The following is an 18,916-nucleotide window of genomic DNA, read 5'->3' as shown; positions in this document are numbered from 1 at the left end:
GGTGATTGCAGGGGCCGGAGGCGGCGGCGGCGGCGGGCCGGTGTCGCCTCAGCACCACGAGCTGACTTCGCTGTTCGAGTGCCCCGTGTGCTTCGACTATGTGCTGCCCCCCATCCTGCAGTGCCAGGCGGGGCACCTGGTGTGCAACCAATGCCGGCAGAAACTGAGCTGCTGCCCCACGTGCAGGGGGTCCCTGACCCCGAGCATCAGGAACCTGGCCATGGAGAAAGTGGCCTCGGCTGTTCTCTTCCCCTGCAAGGTAAGAGCGCCCGGCCCGCGCCGCCTGCGGCAGCACCGCGCCGGAGGGGGCCCAGGCTCCTTGCTCTGCCGCGCCATGGTTGCAGACTCGCCGAAAGGCGCGAGCGAGGAGTTTCGCTTCCCCTTTCCAGGCTGTAATGAGCCGAAACATCCTCCACCCCGGCCCAGCCGGGTCACCGAGGGCTCCTGGCCCTTGACCAGGCGCGTGTGGGGCCTCTGTGCAAATACCCGGCCCCCTCGGTCCGCAGAAGCCGAGAAGCCCCTCACTTCTGGAGCAAGCAGGACCCGAGGACAACACAGTGGGGTGCTTCCCCTCTCCCACCTGGTCCGCAGAGTGGGGCCTGGTGGCAGGAACACAGTTCCTCCCCTGGGAGAAGGGGTAGGGAGCAGGAAAAGAAACAGGCCCAGGAAGCGGGAATGTGCATCTTGAGCATGTCTCAAAAGATCTCGATGCTTTGCCTCTTTCCAGACATGCTCACAGCTTAGTGCAGTGAACTTGCCTTAAGCCTGTTTCACAGCTGTGTTAGACATAATGTCAGTGTGTAACTCCGTAATTCAGGTGTTTAAGAGGGAGTTGACTATTGAATTATTGCAGGAGCCCTGGATTTCTAAAAATGATATTGCACAAGTGGTTAGAGCCCAAGTTCACGGTCTGACCTATTCTACAGCATTATTTTCTGGGCTGAGTATTGCTTTTGTAGGACAAATGCCAAGGAAGGGCTGTGGTTTACCCAACTACATATTTTAGCTTGGTCACTAAAGAGGTTGTGAAGATTTTAAAAATAGCACGCTCGTACTGACCACTTTTGGTCTATTTAACATTATTACATAGAGAGAAGCGTCATGATTAGTTAACTTACATCTGTGCATCTAGCCAGTTTCACTTCCCCCCCCCAGGTTCTCCTCCAATTCCTGTGGGTTTTTCATACAGGAAAAAGGGGGCCAGAAAAACACACTGAAAAAGGAAGTGCAACAGAGCTGCAGTCTGAGGGGTACTCACTTCTTAAACTGACCTTATTTCATGGTATCCTGTAAAGTGAAGGTTTAATCCTTGCTCCTGCCATGACAAACCACAAAGCATATTTACAAAATAAGGTTAAACTTAAGTTCAAGGAAAGATAAAACTCTTAAGGGATTTTTTTTTTGCTTATTTCAGTAAGAGCATATTGTAAAGATCTATTTAAAAGATCTCTTTAGTGAAGTATGCATTCATGGCATATCCAACAGATTCTAACTACACCTAGCAGAGCTTTGATTTTCCAGACAAGTCCAGGTCCTACAGTTACTGTGCTAGCATGGGCTTCATGTCACGTGAGATTCCCAGGGAACTCACACACATGTCACTTATGTATCTACTTTCAGGATTGGGACAGGAGATCACATAACAAAAGCAACAGACTTTGTGCCATTGTGAGGAGGATTTGATAGCCTGCCCCAGAGGCTGGACTGAAGTCGAGTGAAAAACGTATTTTCCTTCTGGCTCAGAAAAGTGACAGGAGGCCCTACTGCCTCTTCATTTCCACCATCTGTGCCTTTGTGCATGTGTCCCATGCTTTCCAGCTAGCAGCATTCTTGCTCATTCTGTTACTTTCCAGGCTGAGGCTTGTCCTTGAAACTCCAGCCTTTTTTGTATTTTCAGAATACTGGCTTTCATGCCCTACCTATATCAATGTTTGTACTTTAAGTTGTAGTGTCACATGACACTGTCACAGCCAACAACAAAACTCCAGCAGTAACATCTGCCTGTCCTGCATTACAGTTGAAAGCGTCTTTGTTTTAAGGGTCAGTTTTAATTGCTTTATTCTTACATAACTTGGCACTGTCGTTCAACAAGGATTTGACATTTTACAGTGTATAAACATGCACATGGGTGCATGTACATGCGTGCCCCTATAATTGGGTCTCATGATGTTTTCTAAAGCTTGTTCACCACAAACAGGACATTTCCTAAGTTTGGAATAAGGTCTAAAGAGTCTAAACAAAAAGGTGTTTCCTGTATCAACTCTGTCCTCCTCCTCCTTGCCCCCAAAGCCTGGGTGCGCTTTTAGGCAAGGACCTGGGACTTGAAAGCAAGGTACATAAATAGGGTTCCTTCCTTTAGTATCAGCAGTAAGTCAGTGATAAGTTTCCAAGTCATGTTTCAGTTGTGCACACAGCTTGGTGTAGAACCCAAGGTGGAATCACTGATGACAGGGTCTGGACAGAATATCTGCAGAACATTAAGACTTTACAGCATAAAGAGTCACTTTCTGAGCACAAAGTATTTTTCAGGGCTGAGGTCCTGTGAGTGACTTGGAAAAAAAGACTGCTAGCCATTAAGTCAGCTCTTATCAGCTAGGAAAAGAATGATGCAGAACAAGGTGTGAGACACTTCAACCAGTTGCATTTTTCTGCCATCTAAAAGGTATAACAGATGTTACTATGGCTGAATTTTTCATAAGAGACAGTAACCTTGAAGAGGCAGAGACATAAGATGGCATCTGAAACTAGTCAAAATGCTGACTAAGAGTTTATCATCAACTTTGACTGATGACTTGATACAGAAGCATTATGGTTTGCAGGCTTCCAGGGCTTTCCTGAGGTTATTCCAAGATGGGCAGTGGCAGGTTTGTAGAGGATGATGCTTTGCGAGACCCATAGTGTTCTGCTCTTAGCCACATGCCAGTATACGCTGCAGGAGTCCAAGACAGCCTCACTAGGGAACTTTGCTGCAGCAGCTATGGATGGATAGGGACCTACCTAAAAAAAGATCACAGTGGAAATCTGCGGTGGTGCCTTTAACTTTGTTTTTTTTTGCTGCATGTCCCCTTTCCCTGTTCCACTGTGTGGCCAAGAGGCAATTAATTTCACTGGTTTTGCCTTTCAACTATTCAGCATTTTTATTTAGTTGTTTATTTATTGGGGGAGAGCAGAGGGAGGCATGCAGTAACAAAAGGGGAAGATTAGAAACATCACTGTGCTGCAAACTTCTGCCATGATTTAGGTAGGTCCCTACATATGGAGAGTGTACCTGTGGCTCTGCAGAGTCTTCAGTTTTTAAGGGTATATTTGTAAAGATCTGCAGAAGGCCCCATGAGTGGAACTAAAGAGGTGACTCTTGAGAAAAGCCCTAGTTTGCAGGAATCCAGTGTCAGCTGTTGCTCTGGTTTGGCCTATAGTTACAAGCCAAGAGATATTAGATATTTTAGTATGCAACTTTGATATGTTTTCAAAACTATTTTTGTGTGGTAGATGCCTTGTTTCCATCTCCTCAGCTGGTTTTCCTCTTTGGAGGGAGAGGGATGGATAACCTGATGATTCAGCAATTGTAGTGGAAATTTTTAGATCAGTTCTGAACTTCTCAGCACTTTTGCCAGGGAGGCAGATTAAATAAACACTGATATATCAAACTCTGGGTGAGGGGGTTTGAAAGAACTGGGCAAATGGTTCTGAATTTCATATAATTCACAATATGAATTAGTCAGGATGGCATTTACTTTTGGAGATGCCATTTAATTAGATCTTGTGTGTTTGTTTGTTTTTTAAACAACACCATCAGAAACAGTTCCTTGAAGTTCCTAGAGGCAGCTAACTTTAGGAAACTAAAATAAGGAATGTCTCCTGCAGGTGCTAAGCCACCCTCTCTCTGCTGTAGAATATAAAAGTACAATGATATCTGTGTTATTGAATGTAATTATATGCAACAGCAGCAAGACTGTCCGGTGAAATGGGTTTGAAGAATGTTATGATCCAGGTCAAGCAATGCTTAAGATCTATGTGGTTTTGAAGATATAGCTGCTTGGGGTTGCTAGTCAGACAGACTTTAGGAGAGACCCATCCCAGCACAAACGCCTTCTAAACAACCTACACAGGCATTGATTCATCAGTGATACAGAGGGAAGAATGACACCTCCCAAATGAATCATCAGTGCTACTTCCTGTGGCATTTTCAGCACTGTCTTTGGTTAGGGCACTTCTCTAGCTTGTGAGCTCTGACTTAAGTCACAAGACAAAGTTATATGGCTGTAGGCATCTCCATGAGTTCTTAAGAATGTAGCAGTCTGCTCCCATTCAAATACTGAACAGTGAAATTAAGGTGATAAGGATAATACCAGATGGTATGTAGAACTAATACGGATGTTTCATTTTAAACCCAACACAGCAAGAAGTTTAGAAAGGGAGTTATGTGCTCAGCTGTGACAGTCTCAGTCTAAAGGAAATAAAAAAAGACATTCATTGCATTTTCCCCCCCCTCACAGAGATGCTGGGCTCATTTATTTTTTTTAGTGCCTAGTTTTCATCTAATTTATGACAGTCAGCATTCCCTAGTTGTTCTCAATGAAATCCATGCAACACAACTATAGCAGTTTCTCAGATCCAAATCCTACTGTTTGTGCTTTTCATATTGAAGCCAGCCATTGGCCTATCTAGCATCAAAACCTGTCTGACTGGCATTTCCAGGTGTAAGATGCCTCCCCTTTTTACCTGGCTTGTGAAGTTTAAAGGGGGACAAGAAACAAAGAGAGAGAATGTACAGCTTTCCTGAAATAAAGGCTAAGTGCTGTCTTGTCATCTTTTATTGTTGGACTTCTTGGATGACTCAGTCTAGGAAGGCTTTTTAAAGTCCTAAAATGAAGGGATAGGCTTGTCAACTTTTTTTTTTTTTTTTTAAAGCATCTCCCCATGCATCTTAACTATGTGTAAAATCAATAAAAGAGTGCATCAGCGTGTTTGGGGGGAACCTGCAGTCCAACGTCAAAAACCACAAATCTCTGCCTCTCAGTTAAGCTTTGCTGCTTTAAGAACGTTATAAATCAATCACTCTTAATCTTGTTCAGAGGCTCTCAGGATAGGCAAAACCTGGCTAGCTAATAAAAACATCCCTTTTTCTTCTTACTGTGAACCCCAACAAGAGCTATTATCTTGCATGGTGTTGGATAGCCAGACACACAAGTACTTAGCCTTTTCCAATGTAGTTAAGATAATTCTCTTTAAATTCTGAAACAAAGGCAGCATGCATCGTAGAGTGGAAGGGTAGAAGAAAGCAATGTACAGATTTTGTCTTTTACTCTCTTATAGGCACCTTAATCCTTCCCCTCTTCTTTAGGCCTGCCCCTCTCATTTTGGTCTGTATCTGGACATCAAGCTGCTGCTATTTACCATGCAAGACACAGAGACCGTGCCAGGCAATTCAGCTTACAGAGAGTTCCAGTATACATTTGATAAGGGAGATCAACTAGTGATTCAGCTCCGTGCATACTTAAATGGTCAGGTCTCAATAGGGACATGTGTGTTAAGGTACAAATAACACAATGTGAATTATGCATTGAAAGCTTGTCTAAGTTTATTACGGCCACACAGATTCACAGAAGTTTAGGGCTAGAAGGGACCCTGTGAAATCACTGGGTCCAGACACCTCCCCCCCCCGCTCTAGACAGGAAGGACTACTGGGGTCATATAAAGTTAGTCTAAAAAAGACACCAGCAAAAATCCTTTCACAATGTGAATTAGCTTAAATACCTGCTTGGAGTCTATACCTCTTGCAGTTAAGGAAACAGTTGTTCACAAATCCCTGCTAACATAATCTGTGGTTAACCATGGGGCTGTACTCAGTGCTCTAACAGACAGCGCTGCCCTTACTTGGTTAACAGTGGCTGGAAAAAGAGGAGGGAGGTTAGAATGATTGAGGAAGACTATGGGAAAATGGCCAGCTCAGACACTTGGTAATGGGATTAGGAGCTTTTCACCTCTGGGTTGTAAATTCAGTTCTGGCCTCAGTGACTGAAAGCCATGAGATAGCAATGGTACAATGGCTCATGTGAAACAGGCTGAGATATGATTGACTTTTCTTTATTCCTGTGCTGCTGCTCTTAATTGCCTAAAGATCAGCAAAGTAAGATTAACAGGGTTGTAATACTTATCACATACTTCTCAGACCTCAGGACAGCAACAGCAGTCAGAAGGGTCATTTACACTGTACTGCTGCTGTTAGCAGAGTTGTGCACTTCAGGTAGGCACCAGTGTGATCAGGCTTCCCAGGTCTGCAGACAGCACTGCCACACTGTTCTTTGTATTGCAGAGGTGTTGATCAGGATCAGGACTTCTCTGTACCGAGTGTACAAATAGAAAAAAAAAGACAAAGGCTGCATCCAGATGAGCGGTATGTGGTGCCCATTCCCCACATTGCTACTTTGCAGTGTGAGGGGGTTTTCTTGACTCCAGGAAATCCCAGGATCAAAAACCCCATGCAAAAAGCAGAGCAGCATGTGGCAGTAGTGCATGCTGCTCAGAACTGGAGCCTGGCTGGCCAGAGCCATGCTCCAGCTGCTGGCCAGGCTCCCTGCTGCAGAAGCCCTGTGGCTGCAGCTCCCAGAGGCCCCCAGGTAAGGGTGCTGTGGCTAGCAGAGTTGCCAACTCCATCCTCCTCTACCCCACCCCAGATAACCTGCTGTCACCAGAGCACACATGACACAGGTGCTCACCAGGGACAAGTAGCAGCAGCACAAGGCCTTTAAATCCCTAGTAGCCACTTTCCATACTTAGAAGTCTTCTGCCTGTCCCTATAGTGCTCAAAAAAGCTATCAATAGGGAGTAAAGATAGATCAGGAGCTCTTTTGGGCAGGGCACTAATTTTAGCTGTGGGGCCATGAATGGAGTTAAGAGACAGTAGGGGAGGGGTTGGAGCAGGACAGGGCTTACAGGAATAGGCCCATATGGTTTGCAATCTTGATACATTTTACTATTAAGAATTATCCTTGATTTGCTTTGTATGGGGATTCTGGAAGAAGCAAGTCTTGAGAGATGCAAATATTAGTCCTGCTAAAATTACTGAAGTCAATCCTTATTGAGTGCTTCAGGTACTCTTATAAAAATTTAAATGCACATCAGTAGATTCAAAGACATGGCTTGAGTAACATCCTGCTTTCTAAATAAAATGTAGAGTTGTAAAATGCAAAGTGGTTATTTACTCAGAAGTGCTGTTTAAATCAGGGAGGGTTTTTTTTTTATTTTGGGATTACCTTCATGTGATCCACAGTAGTTTTGTGATGTGAACTGCATTAAAGAAAAACCCTTCAAGTCTGGGACTGCATATATAGATATTAAGATCCAATTTTGCAATCCTGATGCAAGATATGCTGTTGGAGTTCAGTTGTGTAAAAAACAACACACACACAAAAACAAACCTGAATCTTGGCCATCTAGCCTCACGCTGAGCAAGGGAAAACATTTTTCAGATTCCCTACTTATTCAGAAGTTTACAGTAAAATAATTGGGATTTATAAATACTGATGTTTACTTTGAACTAAAGATATAGCAAGCTACAGGGGCGTTCTGCAACCTTGCATACCAGCTGCTGTTAGTTATTTATTACTATTAGCTTTCTCCACTGGCCCTTTATAAACAAGCATTCAGGCCTGAGCGATTAGTGCTGTGACCATGGAAATGACATTTCCCTGTGCAGAGCAGCCCCTTCTGTTCAGTGTTGTTAGAAGTCTAGATAGTTCTTGCTTGTTTCGGTTTGCAGTGGAATTCACTTCAGATCTTCATAGCACAAAATTCCTCCCAGCATTTTGGTTTTGACCTCAGCTGGAGGAAGGAATGTCAAGTTATTTTTACACTTGTAGCATATGTGCTGCTAGGTGACTACATGGAATCAAATTCAGCATAGTCCATCTTCAAAATGATTTTGGGTGTTCTCTGCATAAACTCAAGCGTCTTATGATCCAGATAATCTGACTTACGATCCAAATTAGCAAATTTAATAAAGAAATATTTCCTTTATTTATGACAATGAGAAGAAATATGTAGGGTTTCACAGAGCAGTAGGTGGCTTCATTTTAGAGGTGCTAACAACCCACATTTTCAAATTTCCTCTTAACCTGAAGTCCCAGGGGTCAACAGTATCAATGTTCATACTTTAAAGAAATATACCACCTGCAGATTCTGCTGTCCATGTGTCTTCATAACTAGAGAAATTATTCTGAGCCCTCTAAAGTCAGATCTGTTTACCAACTAGAACCTGTTAAAACTCAGTGGAAAACAACCTTTTGACTTACAGAATGAAACTCAATTTTTTCTCTTTACCTCTCTGCTTCCTCCCAACCCTAACAAAAATTTACATAAAGGGATCAAGGCAAATTGATGGTTAATAAACATCTTCAATTTGACCCTTTTATTTTAGTTTTCTGTGTAAAATAAACAGAGCCAGTGGCATGATATTAAGTAAGTAAATAGTATGCCAGCTGTCTGACTGTCAGACTCATAGATGTATTTTGTTTACCCACTATGCATGGGCTGTGTTCTTCAAAGTGGTCTCTCAAGTCTTCATTACTTATTTTAGGTCTTGGGCAAATATAATAGAAATCCCTGACATGAGATCATACTGCCTGGTTTCAAGCCATAACAGGCTCGTTTTTGGATTTGTAAGTTATGGGCTATGCAGTAGTCTATATTTTAATATTGTTTTCTATTATTCTTTTCCACTGCTCTCCTCACCCTCTTCCCCCACCTCCCAGTCTGGAGGTGTATTTATCCTTTGTTACGGTGGGTTTTTTAAATACTTTGGAGACATTCTTTCCCATCAAATCTATTTGCATTCTTTGCTTTATTTGCAAAGTGCTGAATAGAGCCTGGTGGTTTACCTCTAATTTACATAAAAGTATAGCTTCCTCCTGGTTCCAGTGATAGAAGATAGAGCTTTGCTAAAAGAGTAGGAACAGAGGGCTCTGTAGCTAGCTGTAACCTAACAAAACTTGTCTCTAGTGCAAGGTTTTGGAGAGTGCAGGAGGCACCTAGGTTTTAGGACTGTATCCTTTAGGACTTGAGAGACTTGCCAGACTTTACTCACTTAGGGCAAGATATCAGTGTGGGTTGGGCAGCCAGATCCAATGAGTTGCTTCAGATAACCTGGGTTACACATCACAAGCTAAAACAGCCCACTTTGACCATATAGTTCTTGGCAAAGCTAGTCTATGCTGACAGCTCACACTGCAGATATTAAGCGTCTCCAGTTGGGGCACTTAAGGAAACTCATGTTTAACATTTTGGTGAATTTACTGAATACCAACACAAAACAAGAGGACAGTCCTATCAGCATAGCTTTCCAGCAAAGGGCAATATGTGGTGGCTGCTCAAGGCACATGCAACAAAGCCATCAATTGTGGAGGTGCTTCCAGAGATGCACCCTAGGTTTAGGGTACATCTCTGGGAGCACCTCTTGGTCCCCCCACTCTGCTGAATGGGTATGCCCAAGTTATTAATTTGCCCTAAAAATCACGATTTGCTACAGAAAAACTGAAGCATTTAATACAAGGTAAAACAAATTGTATAAAATAAATAAAGTGATTAAATGCTTTGAAAGCGAGGGGGGCAACCTGACTAAATCCCTTCCCTACATGCAGACTACCGCCCAGCCCTCAAGTTTCTTTGAAAGGCTCCTGGGATCACCCTCCCCTCAGGTCACAGCTAGATCCGTCAAACAGGGATCTCCAGTCTGCTCTCCCAGGAAGCCCTTATCTCACCACCCTTAATGGTCATTGCCTCCAGAACTTTCCACATAGCCTCCCCACCAATTTCAGGGGAGCCGGAGAATCTTCTAAAGTGTTTCTGCTGTGGATCCATGACGGCTTACCAACATGCACATGATATTACTGATGAGCAGGGGCAGATCCAGAGGGGATGCAGTGGTCAATTCTTGATTTTTGCTCAACCCAAATTTTGAAGTCTACTGCCTGGGAGGGGAAGTAGCATTTCTACTCAGGCAGCAGTGAGGGAAGGGAGTCCATTAACTTTATGGCTCATTGTAATCCACCTCATTCCTGTTCATCTCCCTTCATTCCACAGATGTTAATGATCCTCTCTCCTTTTTAATGATCTTGATGTTCCACTATTCAAATTATCCTTTCTTCTGCAATTTTGCCATCTGTTAGAAGACACATTACCCAAAATGGCTGTTTCACATCTCTGCACCCAGTTTTTAACTTTAGCTAAAAACCTTATGTCAGGTGTGGAAATAGCCGACCCAGTGAGGTATTGGAGGTCCCTGGCAAGGAACTCCAGACAACTAGATTTTGTTTTACAGAATCTGTCATTAAATGTACATATCTCATTCAATGACTCTCCCTAACTAGAGAAAGTATAGTGTGCATTATGGGTGATGGTGCACCATCTGCACTCCTCCCTCCCCCTCAGCTTTTTTAAATCCTAGATCCACCCATGCTCATGAACAGTACATTTAAGAAATGTGATATGGTTTTATTTTTCTAATGCATCACTGTCACTTCTCTGGTCCCTCACTAATCTATTGTCTACTCTATGCCATGGTTAAAACTATAACTGAAAATTTGTATTTAAAAAAAGCCTTTTATTTGTATGTATTAACTGGAAAATTGGATGGCTGTAATGTAAATAAGACAATGGAAGAGGCAGGAATGTGGCTCAAAAGCCTCCATAAAAACAAAACACAAAGGCTTCCTGCCAAGTTGTCTGGGGAAAATATTTAGGAGGCTTTAGATCATATTCCACATACACCTGCATCTGCTATCATGGCAAGTCTGGAAAAATCTGTTATTGAATATATAGAGGCGGAGGACAGAGACATATCAGTGAATCCTGATCTCTCTGGTAAGCCTTTAGGGGCAGAGACAGACTGTACAAACACTGAGTAACAGACAAGAGCCAGGGATCCCTAGCCTTTCTGGGTCCCGGAGGACTGCTGGGATGTAACAGTATCCCTGTGGTATACTTTTGTTTCAGTAGAAGACGTTCACTTGTGGCACCAAGTACGTATGTTCTACAAAGACCAATTCTAGTACGGTGGTAAACCTAACAGAGCCGGACTGGGATCAGGATTGCTCCAGTTTGGGCTCAACTCTGCTATAGATTTCCCATGTGGCTTAAGGCAAGGCATTTTACTACTCTACAACTCCCTTTATCCCATAGATAATGCTGGACTATGTTAGGGGGCATTGAAAATATTAATCTTCACAAAACATCTTGAGATAAGATATCAGCGCAAACTTTGTGCATCTATTGAAAACATATTCAGTTCAAAGCTGCTAATCAGCCTATTGCTTGATTATAGTGTTGATAAGGGTTGCGATTGTGGGGAACAAAAAAAAAAAATCACAGGAGAGCCACATCATTTAGAGTATAAAGAGGGCTGCCAATTTAGCAGCAGTGTAGCACTTGACAAATTACACCATTTGGTATGGATAGTGGCTCTGCTGTTTGCCAAGAGGACTCCGTCTTTCTTCTGTCATTGTGGATACATGGAATTCTTGTTTTCCTGCTTAGCGGCTTTATATAGGAAAATAATTCCCTTGGCAGAAATTTAAAACTTGGAAGAGGTGGGAGAGGAGGAGAGATGAATGAAAGGCTCCTGTTAACACATTAATAACATCTAAAGCAGGCTGCAGAAGCAAAGTAGCACAAGTAGAACAAAGTACTGAAGTCTGTATACCAGCATTCTTGCAGCAAACCAGGTCATGGTTCCAATACAGTAACCCACCACAATAAAAGAGTCTGATCCTTTTGCCTGGCATTTAGCATTCTGATCCAATATTTCTTGTGCTTATATAGGACCAAAAATAACCACTGGAAAACCAGCGTTTGGAAGAGTTAATTTTTTTTTTAATTAGTTAACAAAATAATTTTAAAGAAATTTTGATTTACTATTTTCCCCAGAAGTCCTCAAGAGATATTGGTAATGGTGGGGGGCATTAAATTTACTTTTTGAGACTTTGAAGAGCAAGAATGATAAGATTAAGTTGTAAGTTTGTTTATTTTTCCACTTCTTCTAGGGAAAGACTGGGTCTTATCTGTAAAGAGCCACAAATGCATATGTTGCACAAACTATGACATATTAATGGTACCATTTATCATCACGTGCAACAGAATAGTCTTCAAGCTTCTAAGTATTTGAAGATAGCATATCACTATGCATCTGGAAAGCTTGCAAACTAGAGATAGAACTTTGGCTTGTTGGCCCAGAAGCATAGGTGAGGAGCAAGAATCCTCTAGCGGGAACAGATGTAGTCCTACCTACTGAGTCTACAGGCTTCTGAAACAGTCCCCTCTGTTCATATGTACTTACTTGATTTACAAGGAAGCAGTAGTTAAAAAACACAGTTGTAATTATAACCGGCTAATCATAGTAGTATCACTTTCAGCCGTCAGAAGGGGATGCGTAAGATTGGAGATCTTGGCCCACCCTGTTGCACTAGGTCCTTGTTCTTCACTGTTGTGAGGATAATATTGTAGTGAGGTCACTAGGGCAATCACCAGCGCACACAGTTCCCAGTGCCGTTTCCTACCTTGGTTTTCTGGCTTTTTCTCCTCAGATTGAAACTTGAATTCTTCCATCTCTCAGGCCTCTTGCATAGCTCCTCAGATGTAGGGTGCTCTTTGTTGCTGTGACCTTGAAGAAATGCCTCTGTTCAAAATTAGGAGTTTTTCCTTCAGTTGCTTAACCAGAACTGACTCCTTAGCTCACTGCCTTTTATAGTTCCAGAAAAGGGTGGAGCCAAAAGTACTCCCACCTGCCACAAATTTTTAGGGTTCTTTATTATGCTAAAATACTGATGTTTCTAGACACTCTGAACAGAATTTCTCAACCCAGTAGAGTCCCATAAGTACCTGAATACTCGCATCACGAGTATCAGCTGAACTTCATATGTTGTAAATAAGTAGAGCACAAAAACAAGTATTGAAAGGTATATTGGGTTTGCTGCAGCTACTATATCTCACCTGTGAATTGTTAATGACTATTATTGGCTGTTCATAATTGTAAGCACACTAATTGGTCAGCTTGGTTTCTTGAGCCCTTTCTTAATGGCTGACTTATAAGAGACTACAGGCCTGACTGATTTACAAAGGAAGGTAAAGAATTGGTTGCCCTTTTTTTTTTTGAGCTTTGTAATCTGTAAAGGCAGACTTAAATGTCCCACTATCAAAATCTGTTTATTTTGGCATGAGAAATAAAGATGCTGTCTACCCTTTACGACTGTATGACAACCAAAATTAGCAGTGTTCTGGTAGTACATGATTTAAGACAATGGTACCTGAGAAAAGGGTTTTTAGTCAAAGTACAGACAATTGTATGGTTTCAGTATTGCCGCTTAGGTCCAATGATTAGCCTACATTTTGAATAAAGAATATAATGTTAGACATTCAGCCACTCAGTCTTCTGTGTTAAGGTATTTAATCACTTAATAAACATTTGGGGTCCTCCAAAACTTGACAATCCTGATATTGTTTTAAAAAATGTCTTTTTGTGCGATGTTAAAACAAAAGGTAAATCCAATTTTTAAAAATTACAGGTCATCCTTAACCACATCTCCTCTGGATCTTCCCTGACTTCTGAACCCAAATTATTATGCCACCAAATACTTTGTTGCTATTTTTAAAGGAAATTGGTAACACCCAAAATACCAATGATATTTATTAAGAGCACGTTAATATTGAGATAAAGGCAGAAAATTCCAAGATGAACTTCCCAGTAGCGCTTTCAATTGCACCAAGCTAGAGTTGACATGAGAACTGTCTTTTGACATGTTTTACCTATCATGCATATAGAAGAGTTAAACAACAACTTCTCAGATGCTGTGACATAGTGGCTTAGGTTTCTTGCTATTTGGTGTTTTGAACTGTCCCCCTTGGTAGAAAGCTGGAAATAAAATGGGTATACAAATTGGTACTATGAGGAAGTGAAGAACTGACCTCTCCTGTAAGGTCTGCGTCATTGTATGACCATCTCATTAGAGTTAAGCCATATGGGAAAGGAAAACTGCTTAATCCATTATCACTTGGATTCTAGGTATGTATGTAGGCAGGGCTTCTTGCTGTCAGTTTAGGAAGTGCCCTGGCTTGTCTCGCATCTTGACAACAGCAGCACTGAGGGAGCTCAACCATTAGGGTAAAAAGGGAAGAATTTTTGTCTCCCTAAGGGAGTATTGCTATAGGAGGGTGAAGAAATGCATTCTTTTTCAAGGAGTATTTGAATCTGTTTTGACAATTTAGAAGTATGTTTGCTGGTTGAAAATAAATCACTACATGTCCTTACCTGTGTTGCTCAGAAATTGACGAAGAAGAGTTTTAAATTAAATTTAACTTCTTCATGCTGTTGTCTTTACTTGTTGAAGATTCCTTTGATTCTCATCAAGGAGCAGAGCAGGAGCAGAGCACTGGGACTGTAAATATTGAAACAAATATTTCACTGAATTCAAGACAAATTCCAATTTTGTCCAAATGTCTACAAATGTTTTTCATTGTGCCATCTGAATTTTAGGCATGGAGTCTTCTATACTTTCAGAAAAGAAGAAAATCCAGCTGTGATCATTTCAGCTTAATTCAGCTGAACATACTGGGGTGAACTCAGACCATCTTACAATCCATTTATTTAAGTGCTTAAAATATGCACTGAAAAGCAGACAATACAAGAATAAATGTTTAGTAAAATAAAGCTCAACTCTGTGCCTAGGGCATGTGACATATAACATTTGGAATACAATGATGGCCTTGCCGACACTCCATGGTTTGCCCTTTCCAACTGGGAGCTTTTGAACAATAAAAATGGCCAGGTCTCTTGATGGCTTGTGTTTTGTCTCTTTCCAGTATGCCACCACAGGCTGTTCCCTGACACTCCACCATACAGAAAAGCCAGAACATGAAGACATCTGTGAATATCGGCCGTACTCCTGTCCATGTCCTGGTGCCTCCTGTAAATGGCAGGGCTCTTTGGAAGCAGTAATGTCCCACCTAATGCACGCCCACAAAAGCATCACCACCCTTCAGGGAGAAGACATAGTCTTTCTTGCCACAGACATTAACCTTCCAGGAGCTGTCGACTGGGTCATGATGCAGTCTTGTTTTGGTCATCACTTCATGCTGGTGTTAGAGAAGCAGGAGAAGTATGAGGGTCACCAACAGTTTTTTGCCATCGTGTTGCTCATTGGCACCCGCAAACAAGCAGAGAACTTTGCATACAGACTTGAACTGAATGGGAACCGTCGCAGGTTAACCTGGGAGGCAACACCCCGCTCTATTCATGATGGCGTGGCTGCGGCCATCATGAACAGTGACTGTCTAGTTTTCGATACAGCTATAGCACACCTTTTTGCAGACAATGGAAACCTTGGAATCAATGTGACTATTTCTACATGTTGTCCTTGATCTATTTGTGTAGTTAGTGAAACCTAGGGTTGTCTGGACATAGCGCTTTACATTTACTAAGGGTTTTTTAATGGTATTCAACTATGTCTTCATATATATTAGAGCTCCTAATTAGCCAACATTTTTAACAACCGTCTCTTTGGATTTAAAGTCATGGTTAACCAGACAAGATGAGCAAGTGTGTCCTGTTAGTAATTAAGCAGAAAGAGGGTTTTTAAAATTCATGGGTGCTTTTTTGAAGACTTCTATCCCCTTTTTATAAAAAGCTTCCATTAGATATGGCTTTTTAAAAGATCTGAGGTACTGAGTTGCCCTCCAGTCTGCAACCAAAACTCGAGTTAGCAGGAATTTACCAAGGGTAAAACAAATGCCTCTTGCCTTGCTCTCCCTGAGGGACATGAGATCAATAGGGAAGGACATACAGCTTCAGTTTTGAGACCTGTGAGATACTGACTCAGAAAGGAATTCAAGGTACTTTGGTGCAGGTTCCCTTGCTGCTCCAATTCCCTTTTCTTTATTTTCTAAAATGTTTTTGAAATGAAGAAAGAGGAGAGAAGAAGGGTACTGGATAACTTGCTGTATCTTTAAAGGCCTGATCCTCCAGTGTTGAGTCTCTTCAGCTTCCACTCACTTCAGCTATTTGAATGTACCCAACACACTGCCCAGAGAGCCCAGTATCAAGTGCCAGTAAAGCAGGAGACACTATCTAATGGCTCTCAAACAGCTAGGAGTTGATAATATATAGATATATTGAGGCTGTTTACATGTGGCTTTCCCTGGAGACATACTTGATTATTGCTATTGTAAAAGACTGATTAGAATAATATAGTGAAAGCTTTATGGCCAGTGTCATGTCATTTGCTATTTAAGTTTTGTTGCCATATTTACTTTAGTTTTTTAATAAATATTTTGCAAAAACAGCATCAAGTGGCCTGTTTGATGGAAGCACCCACATCAATCAAGGTTTGTATTTACGGGAGTAGCTTTTTAGGTTGGTTCACATCCTTTGCCCTCTCTATACCTGAAAGTGTTCCTCTGTGATAATTTGAGTCAACACATGCTTAACTGTTATCAACATTTTATCTGAATCACAACAGAAGAAAAGAGAACACTTTATGGACAGACTTGGTATACTTCCTACATGTAGAACTTCTTCAGCAGGAGTTAATGGTTTTTAGCTTGTAGGATTAGATCTAAAGCTGCATCATATAGGTAGGCTACATAGATAAAGCAGCCAACCAAACACATGTAGGTCCTTAGAGATCAGGCACCATTCTTACGGGAAGCAAGATTTGGTAACAGCACAGTGTGACCAAAAAAAGACAGCATCTTCTTTCTGCTCTAAAATGGGGGTGGGCGTGGTGATACCTGAAAGAAAAATTTGAGTTGCTCCTTAAGGAAGCAGACTTAAAACATTCTTGGATACGGTCTTACCAATGTGTGATGCCCTAATAGCTATGCAGAAGATTGCATACAGAAAAGACTAGCAATGCAGTAGCACACCACTGAGTGGGAAGTAGTGCTGTAACAGAGCAGAGGAACCATCTAATATGAATTTGGAAATATATAAAAACCATGAATTAAGATATCTTTATAATCATACTTAACTGATAACAGTGAAGCCATGTCAGAACAGGCCTCAGCTGCAAAAGTTAATCAGAGCCCTGGGTGGCCTACAGCCTATGCACAAGTCTATGCCACTATAGCTTCAGTGCTAATGGTACTTAATCTAGCTTGTGTAAAGTGATCCCAGGTACCCCAGTTCTCACTAGAAAAAACCTTTTTTTTTTTAATTCTGTGGACAAGATGAATTGCAAAATGTTCAGAGACTGACATTCTGCAAGACTTCATAGGCTAAAGCAAGAGTCATGGCTCTGCCATGGATTAGCTCTGTCCATTTAAACAAGTTATTTAACCACCATAGCTGCTTGGAGAAGTCAAAAAAAAAAAGAAAGAAAAAAACCATGCACTTTACCAGAAGAAGCACTGCATTACTTCAGCCCAGCTTTTCAGCATCTGTAAAGATCGGGTGCTTCAGCAGAGCTTTTTGGCACTTTTAGCTAAAGCTGATTCAACCAGCTATTAGATAAAAGCCTCACTAAAGCAACCCGTTCTTTACAGACATTGGGCAAGTCAGGTTGAAGCAATGTGCTGCCTCTTCTGGGCATGCACAGGGCTCAGCACAGGAATGCACTGAATTTAAAGTAAAGCACTGGTTTGTTTGGGGGGTTTTGGCAGAGGGGGTTTGTTTGTTTTTTATATGTCTGCAAGCACCCTATGGGCCCAAGGTTATGATCTACGTTTTCAATCAAAAATGTCATTGCAGCATTGACATATCTGTTTCCCCAAGTTTAAAAAGAAAATATTTCTATATTTTGTTTTGAGACTCCCTGTTTCTAAAGCCCTAATAAATGAAAATTACTATATAACACTTTTATTACTTGCTCTTATACCAATCATCAGTTGCACATACTGTTCCACTTGCAGATCAAATATTTGAAGAATTTTCTTTCACTCACTTGCCAAGGTCAGACTTCAAATTCTTTGGCATCTCCTGTAAAAGTTGATCCCACTGAAATCACCTACAACAATACACAAAGGGATGTCATCAGACATTTTTAATCAGTAAGCTGAAGTCAAGAATTAAGGCTTTAGAAGGTGAGTAATGGTAAATTAATTCAAAGCTTCTTGTACCATGTTTTATTTGCAACAAATCTAAATGTGGATACATTTTAGGATCCACAGGCTGCCTTCACTGCATTGATAGTTTCAGCTCAAACCCAGCTCTTATCCCCACAAAAATCTGTGTTCAATTCAAGCTAACTAACCCCAAGGGATGTGGAAGGTCAATTCAGCATTTTCCAGCTAGAGGTCATATACATGGGCACATTAATCCATATTTAGACTCTTAAAAGCTACAATTCATAGGTTCTGTGCACCCCCAGCTGCCATGACAGTCAGTGTAGCTTTGGGTGATCAACTTTGAAATTCAGGCCCCTGATTTAGGAGGTTTGAAAGGTTTGCTCTAAGACATTAAGCCTTGGGAAGGCGTCTCTTATTTGATGGATAAAATCCACCCCTGCACTGTCAGAAGGGGCATCAAGCCCTCTCCTCCCCCCACACTGCTACTATACTAGCCTATTAATTTCAGTAACAGCTACAGCTCTTCTGATGTAAAAGTGAAGTCACTGGGAGTCTTTTTCAACAGTGGTGAGAAATCAGTAGGCTTGCATGGGTGTGTGAAAGACACCTGGAGGCTCCTAATGCTGTATAAATGCAGTAGCTTGAAGAACAACTCAGCAGATATTACTTCAGTCACTCTGCTGGTAGACAGATCACTCAGTAACTCAGATGTTCTGCAGTGTGGTTGCTTTTGCTATGCTGCAGTGACTGAAGCTCTCGTAGGCACAACCCAGCTAGTTTATACTGGTTAGCAATTGAGATACAGCAGCACAAAGCTCACTTTGATCTTCCCTTGAGCTAACTAGCAGTAAAAACCTTTCATCAT

General features: G+C 41.7%; 1 protein-coding gene across 1 annotated transcript in view; it reads left to right on the top strand.

Moving 5' to 3' along the window:
* Window positions 1–16,331, top strand: part of SIAH2 (siah E3 ubiquitin protein ligase 2) — a 16,653-nt gene extending 322 nt beyond the window's left edge. Inside the window, exons 2-3 of the mRNA XM_019503137.1 lie at window positions 1–259; window positions 14,851–16,331. The exon at window positions 1–259 is cut by the window's left edge and continues 30 nt beyond it. Of these exons, the coding sequence (XP_019358682.1) occupies window positions 1–259; window positions 14,851–15,408 (817 nt within the window). The 3' untranslated portion in view covers window positions 15,409–16,331. The remainder of the gene's footprint in view (window positions 260–14,850) is intronic.
* The last annotated feature ends 2,585 nt before the right edge of the window (window positions 16,332–18,916 follow it).

Source organism: Gavialis gangeticus, unplaced genomic scaffold, assembly GCF_001723915.1.
Source record: "Gavialis gangeticus isolate Ggan-Ray unplaced genomic scaffold, GavGan_comp1, whole genome shotgun sequence".
Taxonomy (NCBI): domain Eukaryota; kingdom Metazoa; phylum Chordata; order Crocodylia; family Gavialidae; genus Gavialis; species Gavialis gangeticus.
Note: the sequence above shows the minus strand (reverse complement) of the source record. Positions and strands in the feature narration are given on the sequence as shown.